General features: G+C 35.8%; 2 protein-coding genes across 2 annotated transcripts; both read right to left on the reverse strand.

Moving 5' to 3' along the window:
- Positions 1-5,766: 5,766 nt before the first annotated feature.
- LOC306653670 (olfactory receptor 4F6-like) lies at positions 5,767-6,741 on the reverse strand (the record flags this gene model as incomplete). The annotated part of the gene is made up of 1 exon (XM_079126673.1): positions 5,767-6,741. The coding sequence occupies one exon, from the start codon at positions 6,739-6,741 to the stop codon at positions 5,767-5,769; it is 975 nt and encodes a 324-aa protein (XP_078982799.1).
- A 1,457-nt stretch (positions 6,742-8,198) lies between these two features.
- LOC306653364 (dTDP-D-glucose 4,6-dehydratase-like) lies at positions 8,199-11,114 on the reverse strand (the record flags this gene model as incomplete). The annotated part of the gene is given in 3 exon segments (XM_079126366.1): positions 8,199-10,806; positions 10,809-11,081; positions 11,084-11,114. Coding segments are annotated over 3 exon segments (1,044 nt in total). The 3' UTR covers positions 8,199-10,066.
- Between the last annotated feature and the right edge of the window lie 8,357 nt (positions 11,115-19,471).

The raw sequence follows: 19,471 nt of genomic DNA on the forward strand, positions 1-19,471 counted from the left end.
GCCAGGAGTAGATAGTTTCAGGATGGGTCTCATCAGGAGAAAAATCAAGACAAGATTAGAAGTTTGAGTCTTTCAGTCCCACACCACAAATTCAGGGGGGATGCTGATGGTAGCTTATACAGGTCCAGTGATTGAATCGATTACACCTACATAAAAAATTTCCATAAAAGTCTCAAAGATGAGTTTGATGAGTTTCAAAATAGCTGAACACATGGAGGTTCCTGAAGGATGGCACATCTCAAGAGGGTGTGGAAGCTCTGCACCCTTTCCCACATGCTTTGACCTGTGCCCCTCTTCTAACTGACTGGTTTACTGAGTGTTCTGTAATATCCTTCATAGAAATGGATAAATAAAAGTAAAGTGTTTCTCCAGGTCAGGTTCTGATCCATCCTAGAAAACTGCAAGGATTTTGGAAAAGAGACTTTCAATTGGAGGTCATTTACTACCTTGTTATGAGACATTAGTTGAAGCTGCCCATCTGACTGAAGCATATGAAATGATCAGGGAGCCTGAAATACCAGTAATGTCAAAGAGAATGTCGAAGAAATACCTAATGAGGATGGCCTTACCCACACGAGTTCCATGACACATATAAATGGTTTATACAGATCATGATATGAGGGGAATACAAGGAGGACATAGATGCTCACTGTTAGGTCGGAATTTAGGCGACTTCAGGAGGCAGAGCAGAGCAGCTGAGACAAAAGTCAGCCCGCCAAAGGTGACCGATGGAGTGGGCTAGAAAATTCCACTGACCCTTCACATCCACCTGTCACTCAGCAGGACCCCCTCCCATTCTGGCCTATAAAAACTCTGGGCAGCCAGTTCCACTTGCGATTTTCTCCAGGTCCCTACTTGAGCTGTAGCCTGGGGGTCTGGGAATTTCGCCCGAGAGCCAAATTCCAATAAAGCTTGCTTTGGCCACTTTTGTCCAATTTTATTTGGTCTTGAACCGTGCCCTGGAGCTTACACTCACAAGCAGGAAACCCCTTTTCTCTGAGGAGTAACTCAAATTGTAACAGTGGTCCACTTTATGCTTTGCATATAATCCTTGCTGCTCTGCCACTGCAACTTATTTTTAAAATGGACATGTTTCTTTCTCTTCCTTTCTTCCTGCTCCTCCCTAATCTCTCCCCCTCCCTAGTCTCAGGGGAAACAGGATTACCTTTCTTCCCCACCCTAGGCAGTTATCTGTCCCTGAGTACAGTACCACCATAGGAAAGAATTAATCCTGACTTTGGGGATGGTACCAAAGGATCTCAGAAATGACTGTCTCCCAAATTAACAAGTGATTTACAACTCCAGGAAGAGAACACATGGAATGGACCCTTTGAGTCACCTCTTTAAAAGTCCTCTGTTCCTGCTGATGGGCAGAATCACAGTCTTTGAGACAGGAGTCCCCTGTTTCTCCTTTGCTGGCAAAGCAATAAAACTTCTTTTACTTTTTCTCTAAAACCGTGTCCTCATTATTGGGTTGGCATCAGGGACGAGGACCGTGAGGCACTGCAGTGCTCAATCATCACATGGACAGTGCTCTGTAAGCAGCTTTCCACTAGCCAACAAACAACTACTTGGTTTGTGTCTGGCAGCTCAAAAGTGAATGGACAATATCCTATCTGGAATGATGCCACTGAGATAGAGAAATATAGGCTGTTGAGAGTAGGAAAGGGAGAGAAAAGTTCAACAATAAGGGAAAAAAAGAGAACAGCCTTCTTAATAGGCCCCTCCATGTTATGGATCAATTTTGATTTCTCAGAAAGCATGTAAGTTCCCCTTTTGTAGGAAAAGACTGTGTAATCCAGCAAGAGCCCAAGAGTAGAACAATTGAAATATCAAGAACCAACCAATAGCCAACATAATTTTAAATGGAGAAAAATTGAAAGCATTCCCTCTAAAAACTGGAACAAGACAAGGATGCCCTCTTTCACCACTTTTATTCAACATTGTCCTTGAAACTTTAGCCAAAGCAGTTAGGCCAAAGAAATTAAAGGTATACAAATAGGTAAAGAACTCCAACTATCAATATTTGCTGATGATGTGATTCTCTATTTAGAAGATGCAAAAAGTTCCGCCAAAAAATTTCAAGAACTAATAAATGAATTCAGCAAAATAGCAGGATATAAAATTAATACCCATAAATCAAGTATATTCCTATACAGCAGTGACGAATCCACTGAAAGAGAAATTAAGAAAACTACCCCATTCATAGTAGCCTAGAAAAAAATTTAAATACTTGGGAATCAATCTCACAAAAGAGGTGAAAAAAATCTCTACAATGAAAACTACAGAACACTAAAAATAGAAGTTGAAGAAGACCTTAGAAGATGGAAAGATTTCCCATGCTTCTGGATAGGCAGAATTAATATTGTCAAAATGGCCATACTACCAAAAGCAGTATACAAATTTAATGCAATTCCTATTAAAACCCCTGGAACTAGAAAAAGCAATCATGAAATTCATTTTGAAAAAAAAAGGGACCCATAATAGCCAAAGTAATCCTTAGCAAGAAAAATGAAGCAGGAGGTATCACAATACTAGACCTCAAACTATACTACAGAGCTATAGTAATAAAAAACATCATGGTACATGTACATGTACAACTAATTAGAACAGATTAAAATAAAAGAACCAGTCAACAAAGGGCACATCCCTAGTATCAGTGAGAAACTGTGGATCTCATCAACTTCTCTTTATATGCTTAGGAAACCTGAAAAAAACTGAAAGAAACCTGCAAGTTTGAGTGGCCTCTACTCCAGGAGACACAGTCACACAATCCAATGATGGCCTGAACTACATATTCATGATTGAATGTGATTCCAGTAATTTTCCCGTACTTCTGACTTGCAGGACCCTTTTGTGCTCTCTGGTTAAAATCCAAGGATTAGACCGTGAAATAATAAGAAATTACATCTTGGTCTATTCCTCCAGCCCCTGTTACAAAACTTCTGATTTCCTGAGCAATAGGGGTGATAGGAGAATATTTTTGTAATGTTTCATCTCAGGACCTTGTTCTTGAGACAAAGCTCCTAATAGCCTGCTATATAGGGGTGCTAGAAGAATCTTTGTTCTACTTTATGATGTTTGACCTTGTTCCTGACACAGAACTCCTAAATACCTTGAAATTTCCTGGTTCACAGGAGTATCTTTTGTTCTAGTGAGGTGACTTTTGATGGGCTTTTGGACAGATGCAAGATGGGGGCTAAAGGCTAGGAAAATCTACTATTTGATTAGATTATTAGAAATTTCAGCCCACCCTGACTTCCAGGTAGGTGAAAATGGATGAGAGCAAAGTTAATTCACCATACCCGGGGGTCCTAGAAGGCAGCACATCTAGAGCCACATGCCCCTTCCAACTTGCCTTGCCCTTCACATCTCTTCTATCTGGCTATTATCTGTATCCACTGCAATGTCTTTTACAATCAACATATGTAAGTGTTTCTCTGAGTTCTGTGAACACAGAGGAGGAAAGGTTTATTTTGGCTCTCGGTTTCAGAAGTTCAGTCCATGGATGGCCAACTTCATAGCTCTAGGCCTGAAGTGAGGCAGAACATCAAGGATAGAGGGTTAAGTGACTCAGGACATGGAAGCCAGGAAGGCGAAACAGAGAGAGAGAGAGAGAGAGAGAGAGAGAGAGAGAGAGAGAGAGAGAGAGAGAGAGAGAGAGAGAGCGCTCTGATCACCAGGGGGCTAAATATAAACCCTAAAGGGACATCCCTAGTGACATACTTCCTCCTGCCACACTCCTCCTGCCTGCAGTTACTACCCAGTTCATTCATATCAGTGTTAATCCACTGATTCGGTTACACATCTCATGATCTAATCATTCACCTCTGAAACTCTTTGCATTGCCATACTGGTGAACTTTTGGGGGATAGCTCATCTTTAAACCATAGCACTATTATTACTTTATTTCTTCATCTTGTCTTAAGATTTTTTAAAGTGGTATTATCAATTTACTAATATAAAATTAGTAAGAACAGGACCTCATCAGATACATATCTCACACATATAGACTATTGTGAAGGATGGATTAGAGTGAAGAAGTTCATTTAACAATGAACTCATGTTTTTCAGATTTTATATACTTTTTTCCTATAAATAATTGAAAAGTATGATTTAAAAACTCTTTAAAAAGACAATTTACTAGTGTTCTTTATAAATTTTTATTTGTTCTTTTTAGTTATACATGACGGCATAGTCTATTTTGACATTCTTATAAAAATATGGAGTACATCTTTCTCTAATTAGGATCCCAGTCTTGAGGACGTATGTGATGTTGAGATTCACCATGGTGTATTCATATATGAACAAAGGAATGTTATGTCAGACTCATTCCACTGTCTTTCCTATTTCTATTCTCTCTTTCTTTTGCACTAGTATGGGAACATAAACTGTATGATTTAATCATTTGATAAGAATATAATGATGTCTATTGTAAATACTCTATGCCCTTGCAATACTATGTACATTTTGGAGATACAGCTTAAGAGTGGTTTTGCTTTAAATATATATCATTTGGCAGGTAACCAAACCATAGGCCCTAAATAACTATAGAGCATAGCCTTTGTTCTGCCCAACTAGGAAACCCAAAAGTGATTTTGCACAAACTTGGAGCCAAGTCTCTAACCACAGTTAGGCAGAAGATATCTATTAGTCATGTCAAAATGAAGCATAAACTCCTTCATGATTTAAACATTATACAATGTAAACACATATCAAATATTATATGGCATATCATTAATGTGTACATAGAAATTAAAATACTTCTACTTTATTTTTAATGTCATTATTTTATGCATATACAAATATTAAACGATGCTTACTTTATTAGACAAAATTAATTTCTTGCAAAAAAACTATATTATTGTAACAGAATATTTATTAGCATAAATTATAAATTAAAAAAGAAATCAAACCCAATCAATATAGAATATGAACCTACTTTGCTTGACAAAAAAATAACAGTGATAAGAACCAATTCTCATTACAAGATACAGGAGACTATTTTTTAACCCAATGATAGAAGGAAATATAAACTTATACCATTAGCTCTACATAAATACACAGTGTCGGGGTCTTAAGCCCCCTTGCTCTTCTCAACCAGCAGCAAGGGAAGGGGACACTCCCCAACAAGGTCAGACCGGGATAGGTAGGGCCCACTGACCACTCGCACTCAGCCCTCCGGGCAGAGGACAATCAGACGAGTCAGGGAGACCCGTCACAGCAGGAACTCGTTTATTGAGGAAATCACACAGCTTTTATGTAGGGTGGGGTTAGGCGGAACCAATCAGCTTAAAGGTCAGCAAGGCAGGGGGTTCACTCAGGCGAGAGTCCCATTGGACTATATGGCAAGCACGAGCTGATCACGTTAGGGGAACTGTTGTTAACCAATCCCTGATGGTGGGATTCATCGTCATTAACTATTGAAACCGCCTTTGAGGCCTTGATCTTGCTCACTCGCCAGGGAGTAAGGAGTCAGCCTGAGTTAGTTAACATGTCATTAGTCCCAACAACACAGTAGATTGATATTCATGAAAGTTTTTAGTTTTTCCCTAAATTAATCAAAAGGTGGCTCACACAAAAAAGTGTTATGAACTCAATAATTTATATGTACAATAAAATATAGATAACCGATTAAATATATATAACCACTTTCTTGGTTATTAACTTCAAATAAACAGGTTTCAGGCTGCTGGAGAAGGAACAAAAATATCTCTCAAGACAGCAGAGCCTTTTAAACACCTATGTTTACAGAAGACCATATTTTTAAAAAGTACTACATGAGCACCTATAAGTTATTTGGAGATTTTCCTCTTTCATACCCAGGAGCTGACTAGTCAGTCTCCTCATTGCCCGTTTCATATCTTTGTTCCTCATGGTGTAAATGGCAGGATTCAGGATGGGTGTGATCAGAAAGTCCACAATGGCAAGAAACTTATCCACTGGCACTGTGGGAAATGGCCACATATAAACAAAGATGCACGGTCCAAAAAACAAAACCACCACAGAGATGTGAGCTGAAAGGGTAGAGAGGGCCTTGGACAAGCCACCTGAAGGGCGTTTCCATACACTGAACAGGATGAGGATATAGGAGATGATCAGCAAGAAGAAGGTGCCTAAGGAAATGAACCCACTGTTGGCAGTCACCATGAACTCCATGCTGTAAGTGTCTGAGCAGGCCAGTTTGATAAACCAGGGAAGATCACAGTAAAAGCTATCTATTTCATTAGGACCACAGAAAGGCAAATGGACAACAAAAGCTAACTGAATCACCGAGTGAATGATACCAATAAGCCAAGCACCAGACAGGAGCAAACTGCACATCCGTGGGCTCATGATGGTCAGGTAGTGAAGGGGCTTGCAGATGGCCACATATCTGTCCAAGGCCATGGCTACCAGGAGCACCATCTCAGATCCACCCAGGACATGAAGGACAAAAATCTGAATGACACACCCCTGGAATGATATGGTTCTATGCCCAGAATACAGATCATGTATCATTTTAGGAACTGCCAAGGTGGAAAAACACAAATCGATAAATGAAAGGTTAGCTAAAAGAAAGTACATGGGAGAATGTAAATGAGGGTCAAAGGTCACTGTGAACACAACAAGTATGTTTCCCAGAATAATTGTGAGATAAAACACTGTAGAGAAGGCAAGGAGGAAATGCTGCACTGGTCTGTAGGTAGAAAGTCCCAGCAGGATAAATTCAGAAACTTCAGAGAAATTGGATTCATACATTTGTTTTTTGTTTTTTTTTATTCCTTGCACTACCTAAAAACCAAAAAAAAAAAAAAAAATCAATAAGAAATAATTAATAACCATAAATATTGTAGCAGATTTAAATTCTTTTATAAGTTAGAATAATTAAGAAAAAAATCCTTACAAATATTTATAACATATTTTGAAAAATTAGTGTATTTATCAATTCAACTACTATTCACCATGAGTATATGCAAGTTCTGTATACACTTCACATACTAGTATATATGTCAAGTTCTGAAGTAGAAGTAGAACATTGATTCTGGTTTCAGTGGATCTGCAGACTAGTGGTGCATATAGATACAAAATACCTTTAAATGTAGGTAAGACACTGATGACTGACTGAAGAACTGAGTACTATGAAAATAACTGACATCTCAGTGGTGCCTGCTTTGACAGAACCAAATAGAAAGTCACTATTTAAGAGTAAGTGGAGAAGTCCAGACTGTGAAATGTTCTGGGCAAAGACCCTGAAACCTACAGGAAGGAATTGAGCAAGAGGATGGACAATTGAGATCAAGTTAGTGATACAGAATCTTCTATTTATAAGGATTTGATTTTTATCCTAAGCGTAATAGAAAACTATCAAGGATTTTAAATAATAGCTTGACAATATTTCCATTTTCAAATGTTCATAAAATCTTCAATGTAAAAAATGGAATGAAAGAGCTACAGTAACCCTAAGGTGACCCACTGAAGCTACATAACATAGTTATAGTGGTTTTAGCAGTTGACTAGGAGTGTCAGTCAATCAATGACGGGCACAGAAAACATAAAGCAGGGAAAATGATAGTTCTTTGCCTATCAACATAAAGGCTAACTGTGTATTTAAATGTTAAAAAGAGAAACAAATCCAAAGAAAGTATAGGAATATTTAGACAAACATTAAGATTAAAAACTCATTCCAGAATATCCCATATTCACAAATATGCAGAATATAATTAAACTAGTATCCAAAATAGCAAAATATATATATATAATATATTACATGTATGTATATACACATGGATGTATAAAGACTATGAAATTAGATATAAATGTAATCAATATATTTGCAGAAAGATAAAAGCACTATATAAATAAAGATAAACTGGAAAATAGTTGCAAAATATCAAAATACTAACCTTTTTATACAAAATTAGACTTTCAGATAAATAATGGATCAAAGTATACACCACTCTCTGAAGAGGCGCTCCTTTTTTTTTTTTTTTTTTTTCCTTTGGTGGTGCTGGAGAATCAACCCCAGGCCTTGTGCATGCTAGGCAAGCACTCTACTAACTGAGTTATATACCCGGCATGACAGAATGAGACAAATATCATTACCCGATTACACAAATGGTGTGACTCTACTTTGTGTACAAGCAGAGAAACAACAGTTGTATCCCATTTGTGTACAATGAATCAAAATAAATTTTTTTTTTTTTTTTTTTTGGCATTGATTGGTCTTTAATAAGTTGTACTGGTACCTACAGAAGGGAAAGGAAGAGAAGGTAAAGGAAAAGCTGAGTGTAATTAACAAACAAGTGACAACTAAATGAGTACCTTATCACCTGAGGTATAGAGAAGACAAAGTCCAACACCAAACTCAGGACTTACTAGTTAAAAAACTTCAGTTAAAATCTTTAAAGGCATCCATCCAAATACTTCCATACACATATCAGGGTCCTAGGTTTTCAATCAGTGCCCTGACCTTAGCTTAACAGCCTTGCCTCTACTGGCCACTCCCCTGGCCAAATAGTAAATCAAAAACAAAATGCATATTCCAGATGGTGAGGATGAGGTCACCCTTGATGATGTCAAGGATGCAGAGGTGGGTCCTCATCACATCTCTATATATCTCATTAATCTGGTCCCTGCTGAAACCGGGTATCCTGGAGAACAATTGCAGACAACCGCAAGCTGAATGAAGCAGCAACTCTCATGGCAGCTGTGATGCCCATGTAGCATCTTCCTAGTGAGGGTACATGGTATGCAATCACTGATTTGGTGAATGTGTACATTTCCAGCTTGATCACAAAAGATAAGGAGACAGATGCACTCAATTACACCTAAGGACTATATGAACTAGTTCTCTTCTCCTGGGAGACTTGAATCTTCTGAACATCCTGTAGAGTGTCACACGGATCTATCACATTGATGGCATCAGGCAGGATTAAGGGGAGGTGGAGAGCACATTCATGCACTGATAATTCACTTTCGACCTGATGATGATTCAGGGGTTTGCCACTTCAGTAAAGTTTTTAGGAGTCTGATGATCCGGGTATGCCAGGGCACACGCTCCAAAGTAAGTCAGATGGCTGTTTCTTACATCCTCTTCCACAAAGAAGAAGTGGTACCTTGTAGGCTTCTTGGGGTTCAAGCAACAGCACATTCCACATAAAGGAAAACTGCTCGAGCCATATGTCCAGTGATCCAAGGTGGCCAGCTTTGAAATCTGTATTCTTGATAATCAAAGGGTCAATCAGCTTCCTCTCCCTTTCCCAACCTGATGTCCAGTCAGTTATTTTCAAGTCATCTTATGGTCTTTAGGACAGAGTGATTAAACATACATAATCAAGCATTTTTTTAAATTGCTCTAAAGCAAAATAAAAATATACATTACTTAAAAATGTCTCATTCTACATTAAATACATTAAAATACTGATTTTATAAATAAAATAATTATAAACAGTAAATACATGATAAAATTTCCCTGATACAGGTTATATATGGGTCAACAACTGATTTTGAAAATACAAAAATTTTATATCCTTTTTTAAAAAGCATTTTACTTAATTTTACAAAATTATCCAAAGTTAAAAAGTGCTAGATATGCTTCCATTTTGTTCCATTTTTAAAGCAATTATAGCACAATATCATATCTTGAGAAAAAGCTGAATTATAGCACAATACTCTCCTACTTTGCCTATAAATGAGAACTTGGAAGACTTTCTAGGCACTGGCAAAGGCTGGGAAGCCAAATGAGTTCCAAGCCAGTCAAGGCTGCCATCCACCTACTGCTGCTACCTGACTTTGTTCTCAGAACCAGGAGCCTCCCTCCTGGCCCACCCCTAGATAGTCTATGCCTACTATTTCCTAATTTCCAGGAGATGTTTTCTGAGAGGATTCTGATAATTAAATCCTGTGCCAATCAAAACTCTTCCAAAGACCGAGGCACTTTGCATTTGAATTTAATACAAAAAATGATGAATCTAATTCCAAATGAAAAGAGGGCACTTCATTTGGTCACTTGATTTCATACCACTTGTTGAGGTAGGATAATTTTCTTCTTCTCTGAAAACTACGCCGAGTATATAAATGCTGACTATACAGGAAAGGGTTCTAGTGCCTTTTCTGCATTCTTCCAGTTGTGAAAATTCTCTCTGTACCACTCAATTGTTTTCTTTATTCCTTCATTCCAAGGCACTTTAGGTTTCCATCCTAATCCATGAATTTTTTCTGACTTCATTGGATCCCTCATATCATTGGTAGGTCTATCATTAACATAAACAACCCAATTTTCCATTTCAGACTCTGAATTGTTTTCTTTGATCAGTTGGATTAGTTCTTTGGCAAGCTGGACAACTGACATTTCAAAATTGGTTCCAATGTTGTAAATTTCACCTGGTTTTCCCTTTTGGAGGACAGTAAGAAAGACTTCTACTACATCAGTAGCATAAAGGAAATTTCTTGTTTGAAGCCCTGATCCATGAATGCAGCATTTCCTGTTGTGTTGCAGTAAAGATATAAATTTTGGAATGACCTTTTCTGGATATTGATGAGGTCCATAAACATTACTGCTTCTTGTGATGACAAATGGAAACTTGTATTGTTCCCAGTAAGACTGTACGAAACACTCAGCAGCTGCTTTGGATGATGCGTAAGGATTCATAGGTTGTTTGGGTGATGATTCATCAAATTCCTTATCAAGACTGCCTCCATATACTTCATCTGTGCTGAAGTAAATAAACTTCTCCACTCTGGCTTCATGAGCAGCACTTACCAAAACGTGAGTGCCATAAACATTAACATATGTAAACTCAAAGGCCCGGACAAATGACAGATATGTGTTTGTGCAGCAAAATGTAGTACTATATCTATTTTCTCTGTTTCAAAAAGCAGCTTCACAAAGTGAGAATCACAAATGTCACCCTGTATGAATTTGTAGTTTTGTTTGTTAGAAATGGTTTCAAGATTCTTTAAGCTTGCACAGTAATCCAGCTTGTCTAGATTTATGATCATATAATTTGGATAATCTTCTACTAAAGAGACAATCACATGTGATGCAATGAAACCAGCACCCCCGGTCACCAGGACCCGCTTCGCAAAGCTGCCGGGGCACCCAGCAGTTCCGCCCGGCCCTCCGCCGACATGGCCCAGCTCAGCAGTGCCTCGCACCGTCCAAAATAAATTTTTTTTAAAAGTGTTTCTGGTCAGAAATTTGGAGGAATACATGTCTGTATAATTGATCTCACAGGTAATATTTTTCCAGTACCCTTTTTCAATCAAAAGGATTCATGTATATGAATTATCATAAAATCTTAAGAGCTAATGCAGTAGTCAATTATTTTCATTATCCAAGGAACTTTTTTGAAAATGCAAAAGTAATCAGCTTTGCCATGAAATCTAGGAAACTAAGAAATGACTGAAAATTTTTTTATATGTTTATGGTAAATGACTTGAATGAACACTGAATCCATTTATATACAAAAATGAGGAGGCAAAATATAGAATTTGTGATTTGAGAAGAGAATGCAAATTTTCAGTTTTTAAGAATAAAAATAACCACAATAAACAGGGTATGTGCACAGAGGAAGAGGGTAAAATGTGATAATATACTTATTGCTACACTAGTATTACATATATACTTATCTGGATACTTTACCACAATACCCTTGTCAATATTTTAAATCTTTTTTCTTTAACGGCAAAGTGGACCTTAAATATTAATACACTACTATTTATGAAACAGTTAAAATTCAACATCACTGTCACATTCTGATCAGTTTCATTTTTTCCAACAAATTCAAGAGTTAGTAATTTAATATGTAATTTAATATAGTATGACTTAATTTTTGGAGAATAATGTCTGTTTCACTTTGTGTCATTCTTTCTTCACACATACTTATATTTGAAGAGCTCTATTGATATAAGATTCACACAAATTAAAGCAGCATACATAGGTATGAAATTATGAGTCTGATTCAGTTACCAATTTTGCCTTCCATTTGAAGACAGAGATATATATGATATTCCTTTGGGATAATATCTAACTCATGTGAGATTTTCCATTTCAGTAGTTAACTCCAGATGAATTTTTAATTTTATAATTTGTAATAAGTTTGAATTTTACTCAATATGTATTAGTTATACATAATCACTGTTCATAGTAACAGCAAAATAAAATACTATAAATCTGGAAAAACTATATACACCAATTTTAAAATGAACAAAGTATACGAAAGATGAAATCCTAATAGTCAATCATCATATGAATAGTAAATATACTATTAACATTAAAGAAACAAAATAGCATTGGTTTACTATTTTACACTTAAATTGTCAGATTTTTCAGTGATTGATGAGTTAACCATAAATGGGGCTGTGAGTGAACTAGACACCCTCATACATTGACATTGATAGCATAAATTAATTCAACTTAGTCAATTTAATTTATTGTAAAAATAATTGCATATATAGGGAAATATACAAAGATGCTTTCCCTAAATTCTTATCAATAAATGTTTATTTCTTAGTTTACATGGATGCATTTTTTAGTTTGCCAAATGAAATGTTCTTTCTGTAGTTCTACAAAAAGTTAAATATCAATTGTATGTAGGTCTAATCCCTGGACTTATTTTTTCCTGTCTACACTTTCAACATCAATTTATCTTTGAATAAACAAACAAAAATAAGTATAAAATGGTACTAATGGATTGATTTTTTTCTGAATGTGGGAGAACTGATTAATTTTTGTTTACTTTTCCTTTACTTTCTAAATATTAAATTTTCTTTATTAATACACAATATCTTCTTTGAATTCAGTTCAATAGGAAGAAAAATAATATCATCAGAATATTATGAGTGATAGAAATGTCAATATATTAACCCCACAGGAAGAGAGGATTATTTTTAAAAATAGAGAGGGAAGCACATGTGACTCAGACAGGAGCAGCCCTCACATAGGTAGACAGTGAGCAGACTGATTGACATTCAGCCGCTTTGGTCATTAGGAGGTTCATTATTTTTGTTATAACAATCAAGCAGGAAAGAAAAATAATTGGGATGGAGGGAACACAGATAAAAGAATAAGAATTCCCAGGATTTTCAAGATTCGAAATAAAAACTACCATTATACACAGTTGAATTACATGCTGCCAATATTTTTGAAAATCTCAAATGTAAAAATCTATTTCTAGGCACATTAGCAAAGAAAAAATATATACCCACATTCACACATACACATGTAGTACAACATTGAAGAGTGTCAGTCAATAGTGAGGATATTAATCACATTATAGAACATGTATGCAAGGAAATATTGAAACTATTAAAATTAATTTAATTATTTTTCATATGAAAGTCTAAAAATATTTTATATTTAAGTGAAAAACAAGAAAATTCATAAAGATTTACTACTATGGAAATGAGGGTATGTATTTGAATAAAACAATCCCCAGGAATTCACACCAAATACCACCAGTGGCAAATCCTGAAAAGTAGAATCATGCATGGCTTCCACTTCCAAAGGTCTAAAACAAACGTGTATTCCTTTGGATTTAAAAGTTGAATTTCTAAAATACAAAATAAGAGATTACAGATAAACAGCCCTGCAAATTCAATTTAGAGATGTTGGAGTCATTCAAAGTAGCATTTACAAATTATAATGAAGTTTTATAAATATTTAGAAAACAGCAGTTTTCTAATGGAATAAAAAGAAAATTCTCAGAGTCTTTTCCCAGAGCCTATTCTCAGCAAGTGATTCATCACCAAGATAAAACCTCACCTTCTTAAGTAGTCCATTGTTGGCTTCTAGAAAATGTGTCTGTCATTCCAGGAGGAGATGAAAGGCAAAGGGAAAAGAAAGGAGAGAGAGGGATCTGACAAGAATAGGAAAGAAATAGAGAACAGAGGCGAGAAGGAACAGCACAAAGGTGAAAAGGGAGGCAGCTGAACCAGCTTACCTAAGGAGCATTACCTGTCTCTTCCCTGCCTGCTCCCTGCTTAAAATCCCTACTGATCTCTGCCTTGGAAACATCCTCGTGTGGTGATAAAGGTCCTGGAATCTGTCTAATGCCCAAGTTCAGTCAAACATTTATATATATAGATATTCAATAAAGGGACTCCTTACCTTTTTTATTTAGCTGATTAATTATCATTGTAAGAATTCTATCCCATGTGTCAATTAATCAAGGACTTCTTCCCCTCTTGGCCAATTTATATTGTTATATCATGTGCATGTATGAATACCTAACAATGAATCCCAATGATAATACACCAACAAAATACAGATATAATTTGAAAATAAATAAGTACAAGGAAAAAATAGGTCATCTCCTTCTATCCAGTCTGTATTAGATATTCCTTCTTTTTGCTCTTGCATCATACTTGCAAACTTCCTATATTGCCTCTTCCATAGTATAATTTACAATGAGTGTCCTCTTTGTCTGCTTACTAAATCCATGAGCTTCTTCATAGCAGGGACTGTATCTTATTCACAAATCCTGGTCCATAGCAAGTGCTGTGTGTTTGAGAGAGTGACGTGTGTTTAGATGGGTAAAAGCATTCATGTGTACATAAATGGATGGAAGATTGATGATGAAAGTTTCTTGGTAAAGAATGTTTGTCCTACATCCCGATCCTATTGAGATGTTATGCCAGTGAAATTATTAAACAATAATTGCTACTCAGGAATTATTAAACAATAATTGCTACTCAGACAAATGACAGGTCTGAGAAAATTCATGGTAAAACCAATTTCCAGGCACTTTGATAGTCCCTGTGGAAATATAATATGCTAAATCCAGAAATTGCCCTGCAAATCAAGGCAGAATCTAGGTATATGGAGCAATGGAAACTCTAACTTTCCCTTTGGAAAGACAGCATAACTGTATGCTCAATAAGTGCTTTTGAAATGAAGAATAGAAATGGAGATGAGAAAAAGTGTTAATGTTTTGTCCTTGGTACCAGACATAAGCTATGTTTAAAAAAAAAAAAAAAGATCATTTTAGTAAGCTATTAACTTTAATTGCATCATCCCCACTTACCTGGATGAAAAGAACGATGTCAGAAATCAAATCAGTATTTCTGCCATAAAAGTATCTTTTAAGAAATATTTTCTTCTCATGCTGTGTTTTCAGTGCTTCTCACAACCACTCACAGCAGCATTTGGTGACCACCTGATGGCTGGTGAGCTGAGTCCCCAAGTCATTCATCATGGGAATTCTACTTTTGAATTCTCATGGCCAAAAAATTACTGAAATTTTCATTAAGAATGTAAATAGAGGGGCTGGGTTTGTAGTGCGGGGTATTCAGCACTGGGTTCTGTCCTCAGCACCACATAAAAATAAATAAATAAAATAAAGGTATCGTGTCCATCTACAACTAAAAATATTTTTAAAAGAATGTAAATAGAAGGCAAAGAAACTATTCATAATAAAATATTATAGAGAAACATCTTCAAAGAAAATTAACATCTTACATTTGATTATTAATGAATTAACTCTGGTTTAGACCAATATCAGTGAAAAAGGAATAGGTATTAATGAACTCCTTAAACAGACACCATTTAAAATTCTGTTGGAGATATAGTTATGGAATTTTTTGGCACGTGTATAAACAGTTGTTTCAGCACTGTTACTTGGAGATTTGATCCCTTCTCCCCTGAAGAGTCCTGGCACTCTTTTCAAGGATTAATATACACGTAGAGATTAATTTCTGGAATCCCATTCTATTCCATTAGTCTATGTGTCTGTTTGGTCCCAGTATTACACTGTGCATACCAGTGGCTGTGTAATAAGTTTTGAAATTAGGAAATGTGGCTTCTCCAACTTTATTTGTTTTATTTAAAGTAAAAATTATTCATGATGAAACAATTTCAAGGATCTAAAATTAAATGAAAATAAACTCTTCTCCCATCAGCCATCCCAATCACTATTAAATATTTTCTTTACTTTATACATCTTTACTCTGTTATCTTTATTTCTTATTAAGTGACTACTTTTAGACATTTTGGATTTCAGATAGACCATAGTACAATAGTGCTGGGTGATTTCAACATATCTCCTTCAATAATAGATAAATTTTCTAGACCTAAACTCAGTAAAGATCCTTCACACCTAAAACTTTTTATAAGTCAAATGGACCCAACAGATATCTATAGAATATTTTCAACAAGAGCTGAATTCATTACTTTTTGACTTCTGAATTAGGCCATATTTTAGTCCCCAATCCAACTCTCTCCATGTCTCCCTTTCATCTTATCTAAGTATAATACAATAAAATTTAAAAATCAACACAAAAAAGTACAGAAAATGTATAAACACATGGAGATTGAACACTTCTGAATGATGAAAGGATGTGAGAAGAAATCAGGGGGAGATTTTAAAAAATATTAGAATCAAACAAGGATCATGACACAATATAGCAGAACCTCTGGAAAGCATGAAGGGGGTTCTTTGTTTTTGAAGGTATACATAGCAGGATTCAAAGCAGGTATGATAGCAAAATCAACAATAAACATTGCTTTTCAGAATTTTAGGCTGAGATTGTTGTCTCATTTCACCTTTTTTCAGTTTGTGTGTAAGTTTTGTTGTTTGTATATTACTAAGGAGATCAGGGGCTCCAGTGGAAATTATTCACCATGTTCAGCCCATGAAACATTTTAATCATAGCCTATGTATAGGCAACAACATTCAATAACCTTATAGTTACAAATGCAAAGAAATATGGCTAGAAGGATTTGGGGGAGGAGTGTTAAAGGGAATATATAATTCTTGTGAATTTTCCAAAAATGTATTACATAACAACCTAGTAATGCACTAAAGGAATTCCTTTTATTATATAAGTGATTTGGAATTCATAATTTAGTATTTTTCATTTTTGTTATGATATAATTTATATGTAATAAAATTTAAAATAATAAGCCTATAGATCTGCTGTTACCCACATACATTATGAAGACCATCACACCACCCAGAATACAGCAGTTGCATTAGACCCTGAACTATTCTTTGTTAGGGGCCACAACTAACTATACCTCTGATTCAGTCAAACAAGGATCTTTGCTCCCAAAGATGTGCTTTTCTTTATTTTTTAAATTTGTTTTTATGGTTTTTACTTAGATGCATAACCTGATGTGGTTTGATGTCTATATACATTGTGAAATTATTTCTGTGGTCAAACAAATAAATTCACAATCTATCACTTCACACAGAAATTGTGTGTGTGTGTGTGTGTGTGTGTGTGTGTGTGTGTGTGTGTTGAGAACACCTAAAAATCTCCTTTTAGAAAAATTTCAGTGTATATTCTTCACTGAGGTCTTCATATAATCCATTGTTTCTCTACATTTATTCATCCTATTAAACAACACCTTTTTAAACTTTGACCTACTCCTTATTTCCTACAAAACTCTGGTCCTGGTAACCACTGTTCTCACTTCCTATGAAGTACTGAAAGTATAAAAGGTAAATCTTCATGTTTCCACTGTTAATTTTTATCATCAAATACTTCGAAGCAGAAGTCTCACTAAAGAGGGATTTCAAATTTTTCCTAAATTTTCTGTGTTTAATGAGAGTGTATACTATTTTTCTTTCTTAGTCTACTTTATTTCATTTAGCAAAATATCCTTGTTCATCCATATTGTCCCAACCAGCCATATGCACCCAATACATTTTTGACTATTGAACCCAGGGCTACTGTACCAGTGAGCTATGTTACCCAGCTGGCCACACACCCTAATCTTTTTAAATTTTTGAGAAAGAATATCACTGAATTGCCCAGTCTATCCTCAAACATGCAACTTCTGGTCCCAGTCCCATTTATAGTGATTAAAAATAAAGTTGTGTGGACGTTCATGTGCTATTTTGCAGTTTTCCTCTACTAAGGTAAATAGCCAAGAGTGGACTTGCTGAATCAGAATGTTTATTGCATATTTAATGATACCAGTGTTCATAAGAATTATTCTCAAAAAGTTTAAAGGATTGGTCAACATATGTATGAAATTATGTCTGTAAGGGATTAACTATAGCATTAATGTGTGTTCTTTAGAACTGTTCTCTAAGTTGGTCTTGATTCACCATAACCCTACATGAAACTAGAAGTTTTCTTTCATAAACAGAGCTGGGAGATGGCAAAGTTTACAGCATGAGAGTAGAATTAGATAATTTTAGATGCTGGAGGATCAAATTTTTAGTGATGAAAACAAAATAATTTATTGAACTTGCTCATGGAGCACAGCCTACTCCCAACTGGACACATCAGGTGACTGAGACTCTGAGCACTGTGGATTATTCCACAGCCCAGGCCTGCTTCCTTCACCACTCTCTGGAGAGGTGTCACTCATACTTGTGTTGATTTGCAGTTGACTGAGTATTAATAATGCTATAAAATTTAATTCACATTAACAACCAGGAAAAGAATTCTATGCAATTTCTATACTAAGAAGAGATGCTGAAGGTGGAAAAGGTAAATCTTCAGGCTCTCATTGTTCATTTTTGTCCTCAAATATTTCAAGTCAGAACTCTCCCTAAGGATGGAATATAAATATGTAGAGATCAAAATTAAAAATCATAGAACCTGAATATACCTCACATGCCAGGAGCTTCTACGCATATTATGTGATCTAATATGCACAATAACCCCATGGAATGGACATCACTGTGGAGAGGTTGCATCTCTGGGAGTGTGACTTATTGGAAGTCACAGGGTTGGAAGGCAGCATGACTGGGGAACACATCTGACTCTGCTGATAAGGTCACATCCTGACTCTGTAATCCCTGTGACTTTTCTCCTTTCCATGGCAAATAACTTATTTTCATAGTATTCTAGAGACTCCCCTCCTATGGTTTATTCAGGTTCTTCTTCATGTAAACCCTTTGCAAACAGCGTCAACCATTTACTCTTTAGAATAAATATACACTCTTTAGAGTAAATGGCTTAAGTTATCATCGTATATATCTTTACTGTGTCATCTCTTAATTCAGGAGAAATCTGGATCATTATATCAGCCTAGACCCTTGTGATATCCACTCAGCTCTGATACTGTGTAAAAGAAAGTTGCGGGATTCAGTTCTGTAAGGTGGTTCTTTGCTATAAAAGTCCAAGAACCCAAGAATTATTTGAGAAGAAGCTTTGAATGTTTTTGGAAATTTTACAGGACTTCCAGAACCTCCAAATGGGTATATTAAGAAACGTGACATTAAACTCAGATTTGCTTTAAATGTGAAGAAGAAAGAAAAATGAATAGGTCAACTATTACAGAGTTTTAGATGTATGTAAGTAATTTCATTATTTATGATCATACACTTGACCATGGATACTGCTGATTCTAAATTCTCACTAGGGTCTGAAATATATTTGTCACTCAGTGAAATAAGCAACATGATTTTGTTGTAAATGGAGAGTTTATTGTCAGCATGGAATATATTTATTGCAGGGAGTATCGTCTGGAATGGTAAACATGAGAGGTCTGTGTTGTGGGTAAGCTGGACATATGGGCAGGTGCTTGGGA

Source organism: Sciurus vulgaris (genome assembly GCF_902686455.1).
Source record: "Sciurus vulgaris genome assembly, chromosome: 2".
NCBI classification, from domain to species: Eukaryota; Metazoa; Chordata; class Mammalia; order Rodentia; family Sciuridae; genus Sciurus; species Sciurus vulgaris.